Raw genomic sequence first — 15,240 nt, forward strand, 5'->3', positions numbered from 1 at the left:
AAACTGAATGGGCCCCCCATTCCCAAGGGCTTGCGTCGGTTATTATTAAGGGGTCGTGTTTCAACCACTCTACTCCCTGACTTAGGTTCTGAATTTTTAGCCACCAAGTTAGGGACCGGGTTACTGACCCCGGGATCACCATCTTGCGATCCATCTTGCGGGATAGCAACCTCCCGTCCCATTTGGACAAAATGTGCCATTGAAGTGTTCTGGGCCTGAATTGGGCCCAACTCACAGCAGGAATACAAGCAGTCATCAGACCCAGAATAGACATTGCTTTTCTTAGGGATACTTCCTTGGTTTTGCTGAAAGACACGATTTTCTGCTGAATAACTTTCTTCTTGTCTACCAGAAGATAAGATTTCTGCGTCTGGGAATCTAATAAGATGCCTAGGAAAACACATTTGGAGGTTGGAATCAGGGACGATTTGTCCCAATTTATTAACCAGCCCAGGCTCATCAGGGTCCCCTACCAAGAGAAGGTCGTCCAGGTATGAGATTATAATGATGTCTGATCTTTTTATTTCTGCCATTAGCTTTGTGAAGAGCCTCGGCGCCTGGGATATCCCAAAGGGAAGTGCTCTGAACTGCAAATGAACAATTGACTCTCCCATCTTCACCGCTACCCTGAGGTATTTTTGAGATGATGGATGGATGGCCACGTGATAGTAGGCATCCTTTATATCTATTGAGACCATCACGCAGTTGGGAAACAGATGGAGGACCGTAGAAGAGATGAATTCCATCCTGAATTTCTGGTAGGTCAGATATTGGTTAAGACTCTTCAAATTTATTATCAGCGTGAACATCCCGTTGGGTTTGGGAACCAAAAATAGGGTTGAATAAAAACCCTCCCCTTGTTCGTTCTCTGGGACTGGAACAAGGACTGCCTTTTCCAGGAGGTTGTTTATTTCCTCCGTAAGTGCCGGCTGTTTTGGACAGCTCTAGGGATAAAGAATTTTGTCGGGCTTCTCCCATTCACCTTTAATCCGGTCTTTGATACAATCCTGAATGGGGAACACCCTAGACTTTTTGGGCTTTAGGCTCTCAAACATTAGTTCTAGCCTAGACCTGGACTCCGTAGTATCCTCCACCATCGTCTGAGCCTTCTTCTGTCTGGTTGAGCTAGGCAGGGATTTTTTTAAAGTCTTCCACAGAAGAACGAACTTCCTTTTTAACCAACTCTTGGATGCTTTGTAATAAATATGGCAACTCATCTGCTATTAACTTATCCAAACATGGTTGGCAACATGTTTTGGGGTAAGACTGGCCCAATTTACGCTTGCAAATTCCACACTCCTTAGCTCGCTTGTTTTGTTGGTAGCTTTTCTTGGGGCTTCTTTAACCTGCATTTAATAAAAACAGCCCTAATCAGTCTAATTCTGACCACAATAATAACTCCCCAAAGGGAGATGGTGGGGGTTAACCCCTCTTACCCCCAGGAGTACCATGCTGGATTCAGAGAGCTGCTCCTGTCAGTGCACAGTTGCACTTCCCCTTCTTCCTGCATGATGCTGCTTCAAGGGGGGCAATGGAGGGAAGAACTGGCCATCCGGACCGGTAGCCGCTTGCTGCAGCTTCCTCCATGCTGGCAGGCCGGCGTTCCCTTTTTCAAATGGGCCGCGCAACGCCCGCCATGTTCAAGCTCCTCCCCTTCCGGCCGGTGGGACGCATGCACCACTTCCGCTGCGACGCGCGCATCTAGCTTGGCCTGCCGCAATGAGAGGAGGAGAAGATCCGCCTCACACCGAAACTTCGCCGGCTAGGCAGGGACAAGTGAGGCAGCTACAGGCATCCCACCATGGCTCTGAAGAAGGGAGAGGGAAAAAAAAAAAAAAACTGGCTTCTCACCGGCCCCTAGTGAAGACTTACGCCGACAGGTACCTCCACTAGGTTTCCATCATTTTAACCCTAGAGGTCCAGGAAACAGGAAAGAACTGAGTGGTGGAAGGCAGTGGACCAATTTAAAGATCTGGGAAGTTCCCGCTTCCTGTCCGGAAGGGGGAGGAGCTCTCACAGGTGCCGTAATGGAAATTGTAAATTAACAATACAAAAACAACCACACTCCCAACACGTGTAGAGGGTTGACTGACTGGTGATGGCAACACGCTATACAGATGGCTGCCTGGCACAAATCATGGTCTGGACCACGGCATCCGAGAACCCCCGGGGCTTTAGTACGGCGGCTTCAAACAGCCATGCCATTAAATGTAGCAACCCTAAGATCGGGTGGAAGATGCCAGGGTTCCACCTGTCCGGCGTTTTCTGCCCCCCTGGCTCCAGCCGGATCACCACCATCGGTGTGCGGTCCCTTGGGGAGGGACGCTACATCGGAACAGAAGGGACTTGCGGTGGATGACCGCGGTGATCCGAACACTGGAGGGGGGGGGCGGGAATAGAGAGTCTTTTAGGAACCTCTGATCCTCCTTTGCTTCTTCAGAACCCCCGGGTCTCCCGGGTGGGAGTGCAGGCAGCTTTTAGGACCAGCAGACCTGGTGAAACTTAGTCCCAGTAGGAAGAGTATAGCTGGAGGGAGGAGCTCACACCTTTGTGTTTAGTGTCCACCTCCTAGCAGCAACAGCTATACCCAAGGTCAAGTCTGTGTCCCCCAATGATACGGATGAGAAAAAGGTTTTGATGGTAGCATCCTTTTAACTACCCTTTTCTATTTTTGATATGACAATATAACTGCAACAGAATGTCATTGGTTTAATAGGACCACGTGACCACATCAGCCTGAAGAATTAGTACAGCAAGAGCTTATTGGTTAGTTCAGGTCACGTGACCAGAGAATTTTATGATAGAAGGCTAACCACGTAGTACTGCTATTGTGTAACAGTTCTATTAGTTTTTCATGACAAAAAAAAAAAACTTTAAAAAAAAAAAAGTTCACTCTGCTCCAATAATGCAGAAATGAGTCGAAAAGGTTATATATATTCAAATTATACTCAAGGTATTATTGAGTAGGTTAACAGACTTGTATATGGATGTCATTTGTGGATGGATTATACAGAATTGGAGATGGTGAAACTGATCAGTTACACATTCCTGCATGTCCTGGAAGAAGCCAAAAAGGGAGAAACCTTGGGTCGGGTTACTGCATTGTCTTAAGAATTTTGAAAGTGAAATTATTATGCACATTCTGGTCTACACTGTTGTGTGGAATTTCTTTAAATTTAATTGCATTTTCTTTTAACTTGGAGGATTAAAAGAGGGGTTTATTCACTACAACTCTGCACAGTAATGAAAAATGCTGCAACACTGCAACTACTTTTGGAAACAGGCGTTCATGCCTCATGTATAGAACTGCTGCTGTTCCTTGCACTATCATTTTTGACCTGAGACTTCTGAAAGCTTTATGCTGTTTTTTTTTTTTTTTTTTTTTTTTGCAACTACAAGTCTTTTTTGTTTTTAAAACTGCATTCCACTGCGTGCACATGTTAGTATATTGGCATCGCTTTTTAACTACTATTTACATATTAAATTCTAACAAAAACACTAACATGAAGCAAAAGTAAACAGTTAATATAACCTTGGGAGGCTCTTGTGGGAGAGCAACTGGCTCAACGGGTGGTGGAGTCGGGGACTTTTCTTCAAGTTCCTCTATGCTCTTCTCTTCCTGCTCAGGTTTCTCCTCATTCTTCACCTCTGGTTCTGGCTCAGGCTCGGGTTCATTAATGGGCTCTTCCAAGGATTCTTCTACTCCATTGCTGGAAACATCAGCAGGAAATTGTAAATTAACAATACAAAAACAACCACACAATCTCAACACGTGTAGAGGGTTGACCGACTGGTGATGGCGACACGATATCCATTTACCATTGCTCTAGTATACACACACAGACAATATGGACACAAGTATTGGGACACAGCCATCACACCTACAGGAGCTTTTATAATATCCCAGTCTAAATCCAGAGGCATTAAAAGGGAGACTGTCACCTTTTTTTCACCAATATATCCAAGAGTGCTGTACCACAGAAGATTGCAGACACATTCCAAACATACCTATGTGTACTATGGGTCTGTATTCCATGTCCAGGAAAAGCACTTAAGGATGTGTGAATGGACCCTAAAGTGTTTTTCAGATCCGCAAAACATGGACACCTACAATGTGTGATCCGCAATTTGCAGACCGCACATCACAGACACTATAATAGAAAATGCCTTTTCTGGTCTGCAATTGCAGACAAGAATAGTACATGTTCTATTTTTTTTTCAGGAACGGAATTGCGGATCCTGAAAAAAAGGAAAAAAAAAAAAAAAAAGGGGGCTCCCGAAAATGCAGATGCAGATTCCCGCCCCATTGAAAGTGAATGGGTCCGCAAATTGTGGAACGAATGCGGACCAAAATTACGGACGTGTGACTGGACCCTTAAAGTGCTTTTCCTGGACATGGAATACAGACCCATAGTACACACGGGTATGCTTGGAAAGAGTCTTCAATCTTCTATGGGGCAGTGTTGCTAGTTGTATTGGTGAAAAGGAGGTGACAGACTCCCTTTAACCACTTCAACCCCGCTAGCTAAAACCCCCTTAATGACCAGGCCACTTTTTACACTTCTGCACTACACTACTTTCACAGTTTATTGCTCGGTCATGCAACTTACCACCCAAATGAATTTTACCTCCTTTTCTTCTCACTAATAGAGCTTTCATTTGGTGGTATTTCATTGCTGCTGACATTTTTACTTTTTTGTTATTAATCAAAATTTAACGATTTTTTTGCAAAAAAAATGACATTTTTCACTTTCAGTTGTAAAACTTTGCAAAAAAAAACGACATCCATATATAAATTTTTCGCTAAATTTATTGTTCTACATGTCTTTGATAAAAAAAAAAAAATGTTTGGGTAAAAGTTATAGCATTTACAAACTATGGTACAAAAATGTGAATTTCCGCTTTTTGAAGCAGCTCTGACTTTCTGAGCACCTGTCATGTTTCCTGAGGTTCTACAATGCCCAGACAGTAGAAAAACCCCACAAATGACCCCATTTCGGAAAGTAGACACCCTAAGGTATTCACTGATGGGCATAGTGAGTTCATAGAACTTTTTATTTTTTGTCACAAGTTAGCGGAAAATGAAGATTTTTTTTATTTTATTTTTTTTCTTACAAAGTCTCATATTCCACTAACTTGTGACAAAAAATAAAAACTTCCATGAACTCACTATGCCCATCACAAAATACCTTGGGGTGTCTTCTTTCCAAAATGGGGTCACTTGTGGGGTAGTTATACTGCCCTGGCATTCTAGGGGCCCAGATGTGTGAGAAGAAGTTTGCAATCAAAATCTGTAAAAAATGACCGGTGAAATCCGAAAGGTGCACTTTGGAATATGTGCCCCTTTGCCCACCTTGGCTGCAAAAAAGTGTCACACATGTGGTATCGCCATACTCAGGAGAAGTTGGGGAATGTGTTTTGGGGTGTCATTTTACATATACCCATGCTGGGTGAGAGAAATATCTTGGCAAAAGACAACTTTTCCCATTTTTTTATACAAAGTTGGCATTTGACCAAGATATTTAGCTCACCCAGCATGGGTATATGTAAAATGACACCCCAAAACACATTCCACAACTTCTCCTGAGTACGGCGATACCAGATGTGTGACACTTTTTTGCAGACTAGATGCGCAAAGCGGCCCAAATTCCTTTTAGGAGGGCATTTTTAGACATTTGGATCCCAGACTTCTTCTCACGCTTTAGGGCCCCTAAAAAGCCAGGGCAGTATAAATACCCCACATGTGACCCCATTTTGGAAAGAAGACACCCCAAGGTATTCAATGAGGGGCATGGCGAGTTCATAGAATTTTTTTATTTTTTTTTGCATAAGTTTGCAGAAATTGATTTTTTTTTAGTTTTCTCTCACAAAGTCTCACTTTCCGCTAACTTGGGACAAAAATTTAAATCTTTCATGGACTCAATATGCCCCTCACGGAATACCTTGAGGTGTCTTCTTTCCGAAATGGGGTCACATGTGGGGTATTTATACTGCCCTGGCTTTTTAGGGGCCCTAAAGCGTGAGAAGAAGTCTGGAATATAAATGTCTAAAAGTGATTACGCATTTGGATTCCGTGAGGGGTATGGCGAGTTCATGTGAGATTTTATTTTTTGACACAAGTTAGTAGAATATGAGACTTTGTAAGAAAAAACAAACCAAAAAATAAATAAAATATTTCCGCTAACTTGGGCCAAAAAAAAAAAAGTCTGAATGGAGCCTTACAGGGGGGTGATCAAGCATATAGACTTCCTGATCACCCCCCTGTCATTGATCACCCCCCTGTCATTGATCACCCCCCTGTCATGCTCCATTCAGACGTTCGTATGATTTTTACGGATCCATGGATCGGATCCGCAAAACACATGCGGACGTCTGAATGGAGCATGACAGGGGGGTGTTCAATGACAGGGGGGTGATCAGGGAGTGTATATGGGTGATCACCCCTCTGTCATTGATCACCCCCCTGTAAGGCTCCATTCAGACGTCCGCATGTGTTTCATGGATCCGTAAAAATCATACGGATGTCTGAATGGAGCCTTACAGGGGGGTGATCAATGACAGGGGGGTGATCAGAAAGTCTGTATGGGGTGATCAGTGGTTCATAAAGGGTTAATAAGTGACAGTGGGGGGGGGGTGTAGTGTAGTGGTGTTTGGTGCTACTTTACTGAGCTGCCTGAGTCCTCTGGTGGTCGATACAAACAAAAGGGACCACCAGAGGACCAGGTAGCAGGTATATTACACGCTGTTATCAAAACAGCGTCTAATATACCTGTTAGGGGTTAAAAAAAAAAAAAAAAAAATCACATGTCCAGCCTGCCAGCGAGCGATCACCGCTGGCAGGCTGGAGATCCACTCGCTTACCTTCCGTTCCTGTGAGAGCGCGCGCGCCTGTGTGCGCTCGCGTTCACAGGAAATCTTGGCTCTCGCGGGAGGACGCGTATATGCGTCCACCCAGAAGAGCAGGGCCGCCGCCAGGACGCAATCCTGCGTACGGCGGTCCTGAGGAGGTTAATATGGAGCCCCCCCGCTCCATATTAAGGGAGTCTGTCACCTCCTTTTCAACAATACAACTAGCAACACTGCCCCATAGAAGATTGCAGACGCTTTCCAAGCATACCTGTGTGTACCATACCAGTTATATCCCTTTGCAGATAAAACAGCTTTCACTCTTGTAGAAAGGGTTTGAAGGAGATTTTAGTCCGTGAACATGGGAATTTTTACCCATTCATCCAGAAGAGAATTTGTAAGGCTAGATACTGAGGACGCTTGGCATTGTGCTTGGTGAAGTAAGGCTTGCATACAGCTGCTCGGCCATGAAAATCCATATCATAAGGGTAACTACACAGTTTTTGTGCTGATGTTAAAGGGGTTGTCCCACAGAAAATATTCTAGTTTTCAAACCAGCACCTGGGTCTGAATACTTTTGTATTTATATGTAATTAAAAAGTTAGCAAAGCCACAGAGTTATTCAATAAAATGTGTCTGTGTAGCGTCACCCGCTGTTTGCTTTTTTTCTTATTTCTTTAACCTGCTCACTGAGATGGCCGCACATGCTCAGTTTCATCCTTCAACTGGCTCCTGAGCTGTGATAGGAAGAGCATGGACACGCCCCCTTAGCTGCAGCAGAGAAGACACTCCCTTTGAGCTGCCAGCTTGACATCAATCTATGGGGAGATCTCTGGATCCATGTGAGGTACAGGGCTGGTTCTAGCTTTGTTAGAAATAGGTTGTCATGTACTATATGATGTCGGATTCGAATTTTTTACATTAGTCATGGGATAACCCCTATAAGGCCAGAAGAAGTTTGGAAGTCAGTAGTTATGAAGTCAGGAGAGCATTGGCAACATTTATGCATCTCAGCAATCTCGACTTCATGGCTGAGTTGCTGTGGTCCCTATACGCTTCCACTCACAGTGGATCAGAGAAAATTTAGGAGGGAAGAGGTTTCATGAACTGACTTGTTACAATAGTGGCATCCTGTGAGCTCTTTAGAACGACCCATTCTTTCACAAATGTTAGTACAGACTGTTCCAACACTTCTGTCCATACAACGTGCAATTCAATATAAAAATAAATAAATATGAATGAAGGGAGCAAATCAGCAGAGACTTACGACACTGGGTGAGCATCATAGTATGTACTGTTTGCACTCTCTTGTACTGGTTCAGGAGAAGGCTGCCTCTCCTCTTGTTCCTCTTCCACTTCCTCCTCAGATTCTAAGGAAAAAAAAATAAAAAATTAATATTACTTTTAGCGGTAATTTGATTTCTTGTAGTCTCCACAACGGCACTGATAGGAGCTTAATCCCGCATCCCAGAAAAGGAACAGCAGAAGCCAAAATAAAAAGGACACCTCCTCTAACCTACCCCAGTTAATAACAGAACCGAAGATAAATTATAATAAAAGACAAAAAGAATATTATGAAAATAAACAGTGAATAGGATCCACCACACATATATACATATTTATATATTCTAAGAAAAATGAGCGGCACTCCAAGAATAAAAGTAGTGAACCCTTTATTCACACCGGTGGTGCAACGTTTCGGCTCTGATCGCGAGCCTTCCTCAAGCCTCAGGCTTGAGGAAGGCTCGCGATCAGAGCCGAAACGTTGCACCACCGGTGTGAATAAAGGGTTCACTACTTTTATTCTTGGAGTGCCGCTCATTTTTCTTAGAATATCATCAGGGAAACCAGTCCATTCCCTTTGGGACGTGCACCCGTCTTTTCCCTTGGGAGCCAGTGCCGCCATTTTTCATATATACATATACAATCGACCGATTATCGGATTTACCGAGATTATCGGCCGATATTCAGGATTTTGAACACTATCGGTATCGGCATCTATTTTGCCGATATTCCGATAGCGTATGGGGAACACAGATCGCGCTGCTGACAGTGCCCTCAGTGTTCCCCTTAGCAGCACAGGGGAGAAGGAGCAGTGTCTCCTCCCCCTGTGCTGCCGCTGCCGCCAATGTAAGGACAGGGGACAGGAGGAGGGGAGGAGCTATGGCCACTGCTCCACCAATGAAGATTAATCTATCATTCATTCATATACAGGAGGCGGGAGCTGCAGGATCACATAGCCGGCTCCCCACCTCTATGAGCTGTAGCTGCGATCTGCGGTAGTTAACTCCTCAGGTGCCGCGGATCGCAGCTACTGCTCATAGAGGTCGGGAGCCGGCTATGTGATCCTGCAGCCAGCTCCCGCCTCCTGTATATGAATAAATGTGAGATTAAGCTTCATTGGTGGCGCAGTGCACCCCCCCAAGCCCCCCAGTATCAGACATTGGTGGCGCAGTGCGCTGCGCCCCCCCCCCCCCGTATTAAGCATTGGTGGCGCAGTGCGCCCCCCTCCCCCCCCAGTATTAAGCAGTGGTGGCGCATAGGGACCCCCCACCCCAGTCGCAGTGCGCCCCTCCACAGGATCCCCTCTCCCTTGCTCCTCCGAGCGGAGCCCCAGCAGTGTAATGCTGGGGCTCCGATCGGTTACCATGGCAGCCAGGACGCTATTGAAGCCCTGGCTGCCAGGGTAAGCTCCATGCTGCTGTGTGCACAGAGCACACAGCAGCAGGGACAGTGTGAGCTCCTATTCACCCCAATAGATCTCTATCAGGGTGAATAGGACAAGGGTTCCAGTCCCTAAGGGGGCTAAAAGTTAGTTAAAAAAATAAGTTACAAAAAAAAAAAAAAAAAAAAAAAAAAAAAAAAAAAAAAAAATATTAAATATAAATGAAAAAGAAAGATTTACAAAAAAAAAAAAAATACACATTAACAATAAACATTAATTTTCAGCAGATTTGTGGGAATTTATTTTTTTTCTAAAATGAAAATTCCCAGAATATCGGTATAAATTATCAGCTATCGGCCTGAAAGTTCACAAATTACCGGTATCGGTCCTAAAAAATCAATATCGGTCGAAAATATATAATATATATATATATATATATATATATATATATATATATATATATATATATATATATATATATATATAGTGGCGGAAATAATTATTTGACCCCTCACTGATTTTGTAAGTTTGTCCAATGACAAAGAAATGAAAAGTCTCAGAACAGTATCATTTCAATGGTAGGTTTATTGTAACAGTGGCAGATAGCACATCAAAAGGAAAATCGAATAAATAACTTTAAATAAAAGATAGCAACTGATTTGCATTTCATTGAGTGAAATAAGTATTTGAACCCCTACCAACCATTAAGAGTTCTGGCTCCCACAGAGTGGTTAGACACTTCTACTCAATTAGTCACCCTCATTAAGGACACCTGTCTTAACTAGTCACCTGTATAAAAGACACCTGTCCACAGAATCAATCAATCAAGCAGACTCCAAACTCTCCAACATGGGAAAGACCAAAGAGCTGTCCAAGGATGTCAGAGACAAAATTGTAGACCTGCACAAGGCTGGAATGGGCTACAAAACCATTAGCAAGAAGCTGGGAGAGAAGGTGACAACTGTTGGTGCGATTGTTCGAAAATGGAAGGAGCACAAAATGACCATCAATCGACCTCGCTCTGGGGCTCCACGCAAGATCTCACCTCGTGGGGTGTCAATGGTTCTGAGAAAGGTGAAAAAGCATCCTAGAACTACACGGGAGGAGTTAGTTAATGACCTCAAATTAGCAGGGACCACAGTCACCAAGAAAACCATTGGAAACACATTACACCGCAATGGATTAAAATCCTGCAGGGCTCGCAAGGTCCCCCTGCTCAGGAAGGCACATGTGCAGGCCCGTCTGAAGTTTGCCAATGAACACCTGAATGATTCAGAGAGTGACTGGGAGAAGGTGCTGTGGTCTGATGAGACCAAAATAGAGCTCTTTGGCATTAACTCAACTCGCTGTGTTTGGAGGAAGAAAAATGCTGCCTATGACCCCCAAAACACCGTCCCCACCGTCAAGCATGGGGGTGGAAACATTTTGCTTTGGGGGTGTTTTTCTGCTAAGGGCACAGGACAACTTATTCGCATAAACTGGAAAATGGACGGAGCCATGTATCGTGAAATCCTGAGCGACAACCTCCTTCCCTCTGCCAGGAAACTGAAAATGGGTCGTGGATGGGTGTTCCAGCACGACAATGACCCAAAACATACAGCAAAGGCAACAAAGGAGTGGCTCAAGAAGAAGCACATTAAGGTCATGGAGTGGCCTAGTCAGTCTCCGGACCTTAATCCAATCGAAAACCTATGGAGGGAGCTCAAGCTCAGAGTTGCACAGAGACAGCCTCGAAACCTTAGGGATTTAGAGATGATCTGCAAAGAGGAGTGGACCAACATTCCTCCTAAAATGTGCGCAAACTTGGTCATCAATTACAAGAAACGTTTGACCTCTGTGCTTGCAAACAAGGGTTTTTCCACCAAGTATTAAGTCTTTTTTTGTTAGAGGGTTCAAATACTTATTTCACTCAATGAAATGCAAATCAGTTGCTATCTTTTATTTAAAGTCATTTTTTCGATTTTCCTTTTGATGTGCTATCTGCCACTGTTACAATAAACCTACCATTGAAATGATACTGTTCTGAGACTTTTCATTTCTTTGTCATTGGACAAACTTACAAAATCAGTGAGGGGTCAAATAATTATTTCCGCCACTGTATATATTTTCCAGTGGGAGCACCAGCCAGAGTGTGGGTGCAGGGTCAGACGTAGGGTAGCGGCAATCCCCAATAATGTAGGAAAAGAAGAAGTAGGACTGCACTCCGGAATAGTGCTAAAAAGCTAACTGAAATTTATTCACCCATTTTATGGCAAATCTTGCGACGTTTCGGCTCACAAGAGCCTCAAGCTTGAGAAAAACATTGCAAGATTTGCCATAAAATGGGTGAATAAATTTCAGTTTGCTTTTTAGCACTATTCCGGAGTGCAGTCCTAATAAATAGATATAGATATATATCTATCACACACACACTAAAGAACACTTATGGAGGGGGGGGGGGGAATACTGATGCAATTGTGGAGGCTACAGGAAAATTACCGGTAAGAGCAATTGTTATCTTTCCCAACACACTGGCACTGATAGATTTTTCAGAGAACAGATTTTAGGGAGGGACAGATGAAAGGACTTTCTGTCCAAACGCCAGATCCTGGTTACCCATAATATCAAGTTTATAACAAGATAAAAAAAAAAAAAATATGCCCTACATATCTGATCCACAGAAGCAGATCCCTTCTGTGCCCAGGAGGTGGACAGAGCCCTAGTGGAATGGGCCTTCAACCCTAAGGGAGTAGAAACATTTTTCTGTCTATTTTTTAACTTTTTAGAACACAGGACTATTGTTCGTTTTATCCATCTGGCTATTGAAGCCTTAGGCCCCTTTTACACGGGAGTCGCGTGTGAGGGCCGGACAATATGCGGGAAATGTGGAAAATGTGCGATTTTTCCACGAGACTGCAAAGCGGTTTAATGCGTTTTGCACATGCATGTGTAAAATTTGCACATTTGGTTCACAGAAGTTCGGGGATCGTTGTGGTGTAGATTTTTATACATTTTCACTTATAACAATGGTTATAAGGGAAAATAATAGCATTCTTAATACAGAATGCTTAGTAAAATGTCCATTGAGGGGTTAAAAATAACAAATTGAACTCACCACATCCACTTGATCGCATAGTGGATTTCCTCCTCTTTCTACTTTCTTCAGGACCTGGCTAAAAGGACCTTTGATGACGTCACTGCGCTCATCACATGGCCCATTACCATGGTGATGGACTATGTGATGAGCGCAGTGACGTCACCACAGGTCCCTTCCATCAAAAAAGAAAGAAGACATGCCAGGCTGAGTGTTCAAGTGGATTAAGGGGAGTTTATTAATAGTTTATTTTTTAACCCCTCCATCACTATTTTACTAAGCATTCTGTATTAAGAATGCTACTATTTTCCCTTATAACCATGTTATAAAGGGAAATAAAGATCAGGTCCCCATCCAGATAGTCTCCTAGTAACCACGCAGCCCCATTCACTTTCTTAATAGCCTGCGTTGCATGAAAAACGCACATTACAGTGGGGCAAAAAAGTATTTAGTCAGCCACCGTTTGTGCAAGTTCTCTCACTTAAAAAGATGACTTAATATCATTTGTATAATGTGTGTTGTACCACCTATGATTTTGGATTGCTTTGTTTTAGGCTTGGTCTCACATGCCTGTATGAATCTGATACATCGTAATGTAACATCAATTGTGCACGGTCCTACAGTGGTCGTGTATTCCATGTTTGTAATACATCTTTTATATGTTTAAAATCAATAAACAGATTTTAAAAGAAAGAAAAAGATGAGGCTGTTGCAGCGTCCCACTCAGGACACATGGGAACTGCAAAATAGCTTTAAAACGGTATTCTCATATTGCATGTCATTTTGTACTACAACACCTGTTGCATCTCTGTTCATAGGCTGGTCTGGTGTAATTTATACATCCCACCACTAGATGGGGATAGCACAGGTCATAAATACCTAGGTCAGGCCTAGTGAGACAGTTTAGTGTTAGTTGAGAGATGAGGAACCGTGGGTATAGCCATGTCCTCTAGGAGGAGTTGACACTAGTAAAAGCTGTTAGCTCCTCCCCTGGCAACTATACCCCCTCCAGCCTGGAGAGAGAGCTTCAGTTTGTGAGAAGCAGTAGGAGAAAAAAAAAGAAACATGGAACACCAACCATGCCAAAAGACCCACTGGGGTTCAAACCAGCAATAGCCACAACTGTGGTCAAACAACAATACTGGGTGGGTGCTGTGTCCCCCAATGAAGAGCGAGAGATTTTACTGGTAAGTTATACAAAAGGGACCGGAGACTGCCAATAATGATCAGAGCTCTGACAACGTCCAATAATGTAACTCCCTTCTGTAGGGAGTGAAGGAGAGGGACAGTGAAGGAAGGACAATTTCTTCATTGATATGGAAGTCAGAGACCACCTTTGGGAGAAGGAATGGGCCGGAGAACCACCTTATTCTTGTAAAGAACCAGGAAGGGTTTTCTGCAAGAGAGCACCCCCAACTGAGACGCCCGTCTGATAGTTGTGAAAGCCACAAGAAACCACTACCTTCTAGAACATGAGCTGGAGTGAGATCTCCCGCAAGGGCTCAAAAGGGAGAAGACTGGAACGCTGAGAGAACCAATTACAGATCCCAAGGCGGTAAAGGACGGTACAGAGGAACCGTATGTTCCACTCCCAAAGGAAGGTTGTCATGGCACCAGAGGATGGTGGAAGCTGTCCAAGGACAGAAGCGCCAACACCTGACCCATCAAGGTACTAAGGCCTAAACCAAGGTCCAACCCTGAATAAGAAGGATAGGACCATGGGGAGAGAAAACGGAGTGAGGGGATGTCCCGGCTGTCACAGAAGCCCAGGAAGGACCTCCGGGTCTTATAATAGATCCTGGGCAATGCAGGCTTCCTGGCCTGAGTCACAGTGCTGATGACGTCCGCTAAACACTGTCTCTTCGTCAGAATGGCAGTAACAGTCACGCAGTCAGCAAAATGCTGATGTAAGAATGCACTTTGGGAAGGTTGTCTCTGAGTGGCAGTAACATCTTCTAGAAAGATAACGAGGTCAGCGTACCACAGGCGACAGGGCCAATCCGGAGTGACTAGGATTTGTCGGAATGCCCTCCGACATGCTCTCCCGTAGAACCCTGGGTAGGAAGGGAAGGGGGAAGAAAAACGTATGGAGGGAAAACACCCGCCAAGGAGATATGAGGGCGTCCCCTCCGCATGCTTCCGGAACTCTTGCTCGGGAGAGAAAGGTGGAAGCTTTCGTGCAGATACCGTAGCACACCCGGACCAATGGAGGAGTCCCTGTAGAAGGAGGGATGTGGTGGCGCCACAGCCTACCAATCTGGGCCGGAGCGTGCCTAGAAATGGAAGACTACTAAGAGAATACCCCATGCAACAGATGAGGGAAGGTAGTAACGCAGGAACTACCAAGGCATGCGGGGTGGCCATGAACCATGAGCCAGAGGAGGAAAAAGACAGAAGAATAGGCTAGGTCTAAGCCCATTTCCCGTCCGAGACCGGCGCTATACAGAAGTAGCCAAGGAATAAGTGGCTGTGTAAAAACTCCACCTGAGGAGGAAGGCAGGCAAGGGGAGTCACACCGTATTGCTAGCCCCATACCCCAGCAGAAAGGGGGGCCACGCGCAGAGGCCACCGAATTCAGTGCTAGAAGAGCCCACCACCTGACAAGAGCTTGCAGCAAGAACCCAAATATGTAGTGGTAACTCAATACCGCTCCTAC

The 15,240-nt window shown here is 44.4% G+C and overlaps 1 protein-coding gene across 3 annotated transcripts in view; it reads right to left on the reverse strand.

The window, feature by feature from the left end:
• Positions 1-15,240, reverse strand: part of G3BP2 (G3BP stress granule assembly factor 2) — a 51,875-nt gene that overhangs the window by 16,878 nt on the left and 19,757 nt on the right. For all 3 annotated transcript variants that reach the window (XM_044303148.1, XM_044303126.1, XM_044303137.1), the window contains exons 6-7: positions 8,114-8,216; positions 3,533-3,710 (exon numbers count right to left, since the gene is read on the reverse strand). In XM_044303148.1, coding sequence (XP_044159083.1) covers positions 3,533-3,710; positions 8,114-8,216 — 281 coding nt within the window. The remainder of the gene's footprint in view (positions 1-3,532; positions 3,711-8,113; positions 8,217-15,240) is intronic.

This window comes from Bufo gargarizans, chromosome 1 (assembly GCF_014858855.1).
Source record: "Bufo gargarizans isolate SCDJY-AF-19 chromosome 1, ASM1485885v1, whole genome shotgun sequence".
Lineage (NCBI taxonomy): Eukaryota > Metazoa > Chordata > Amphibia > Anura > Bufonidae > Bufo > Bufo gargarizans.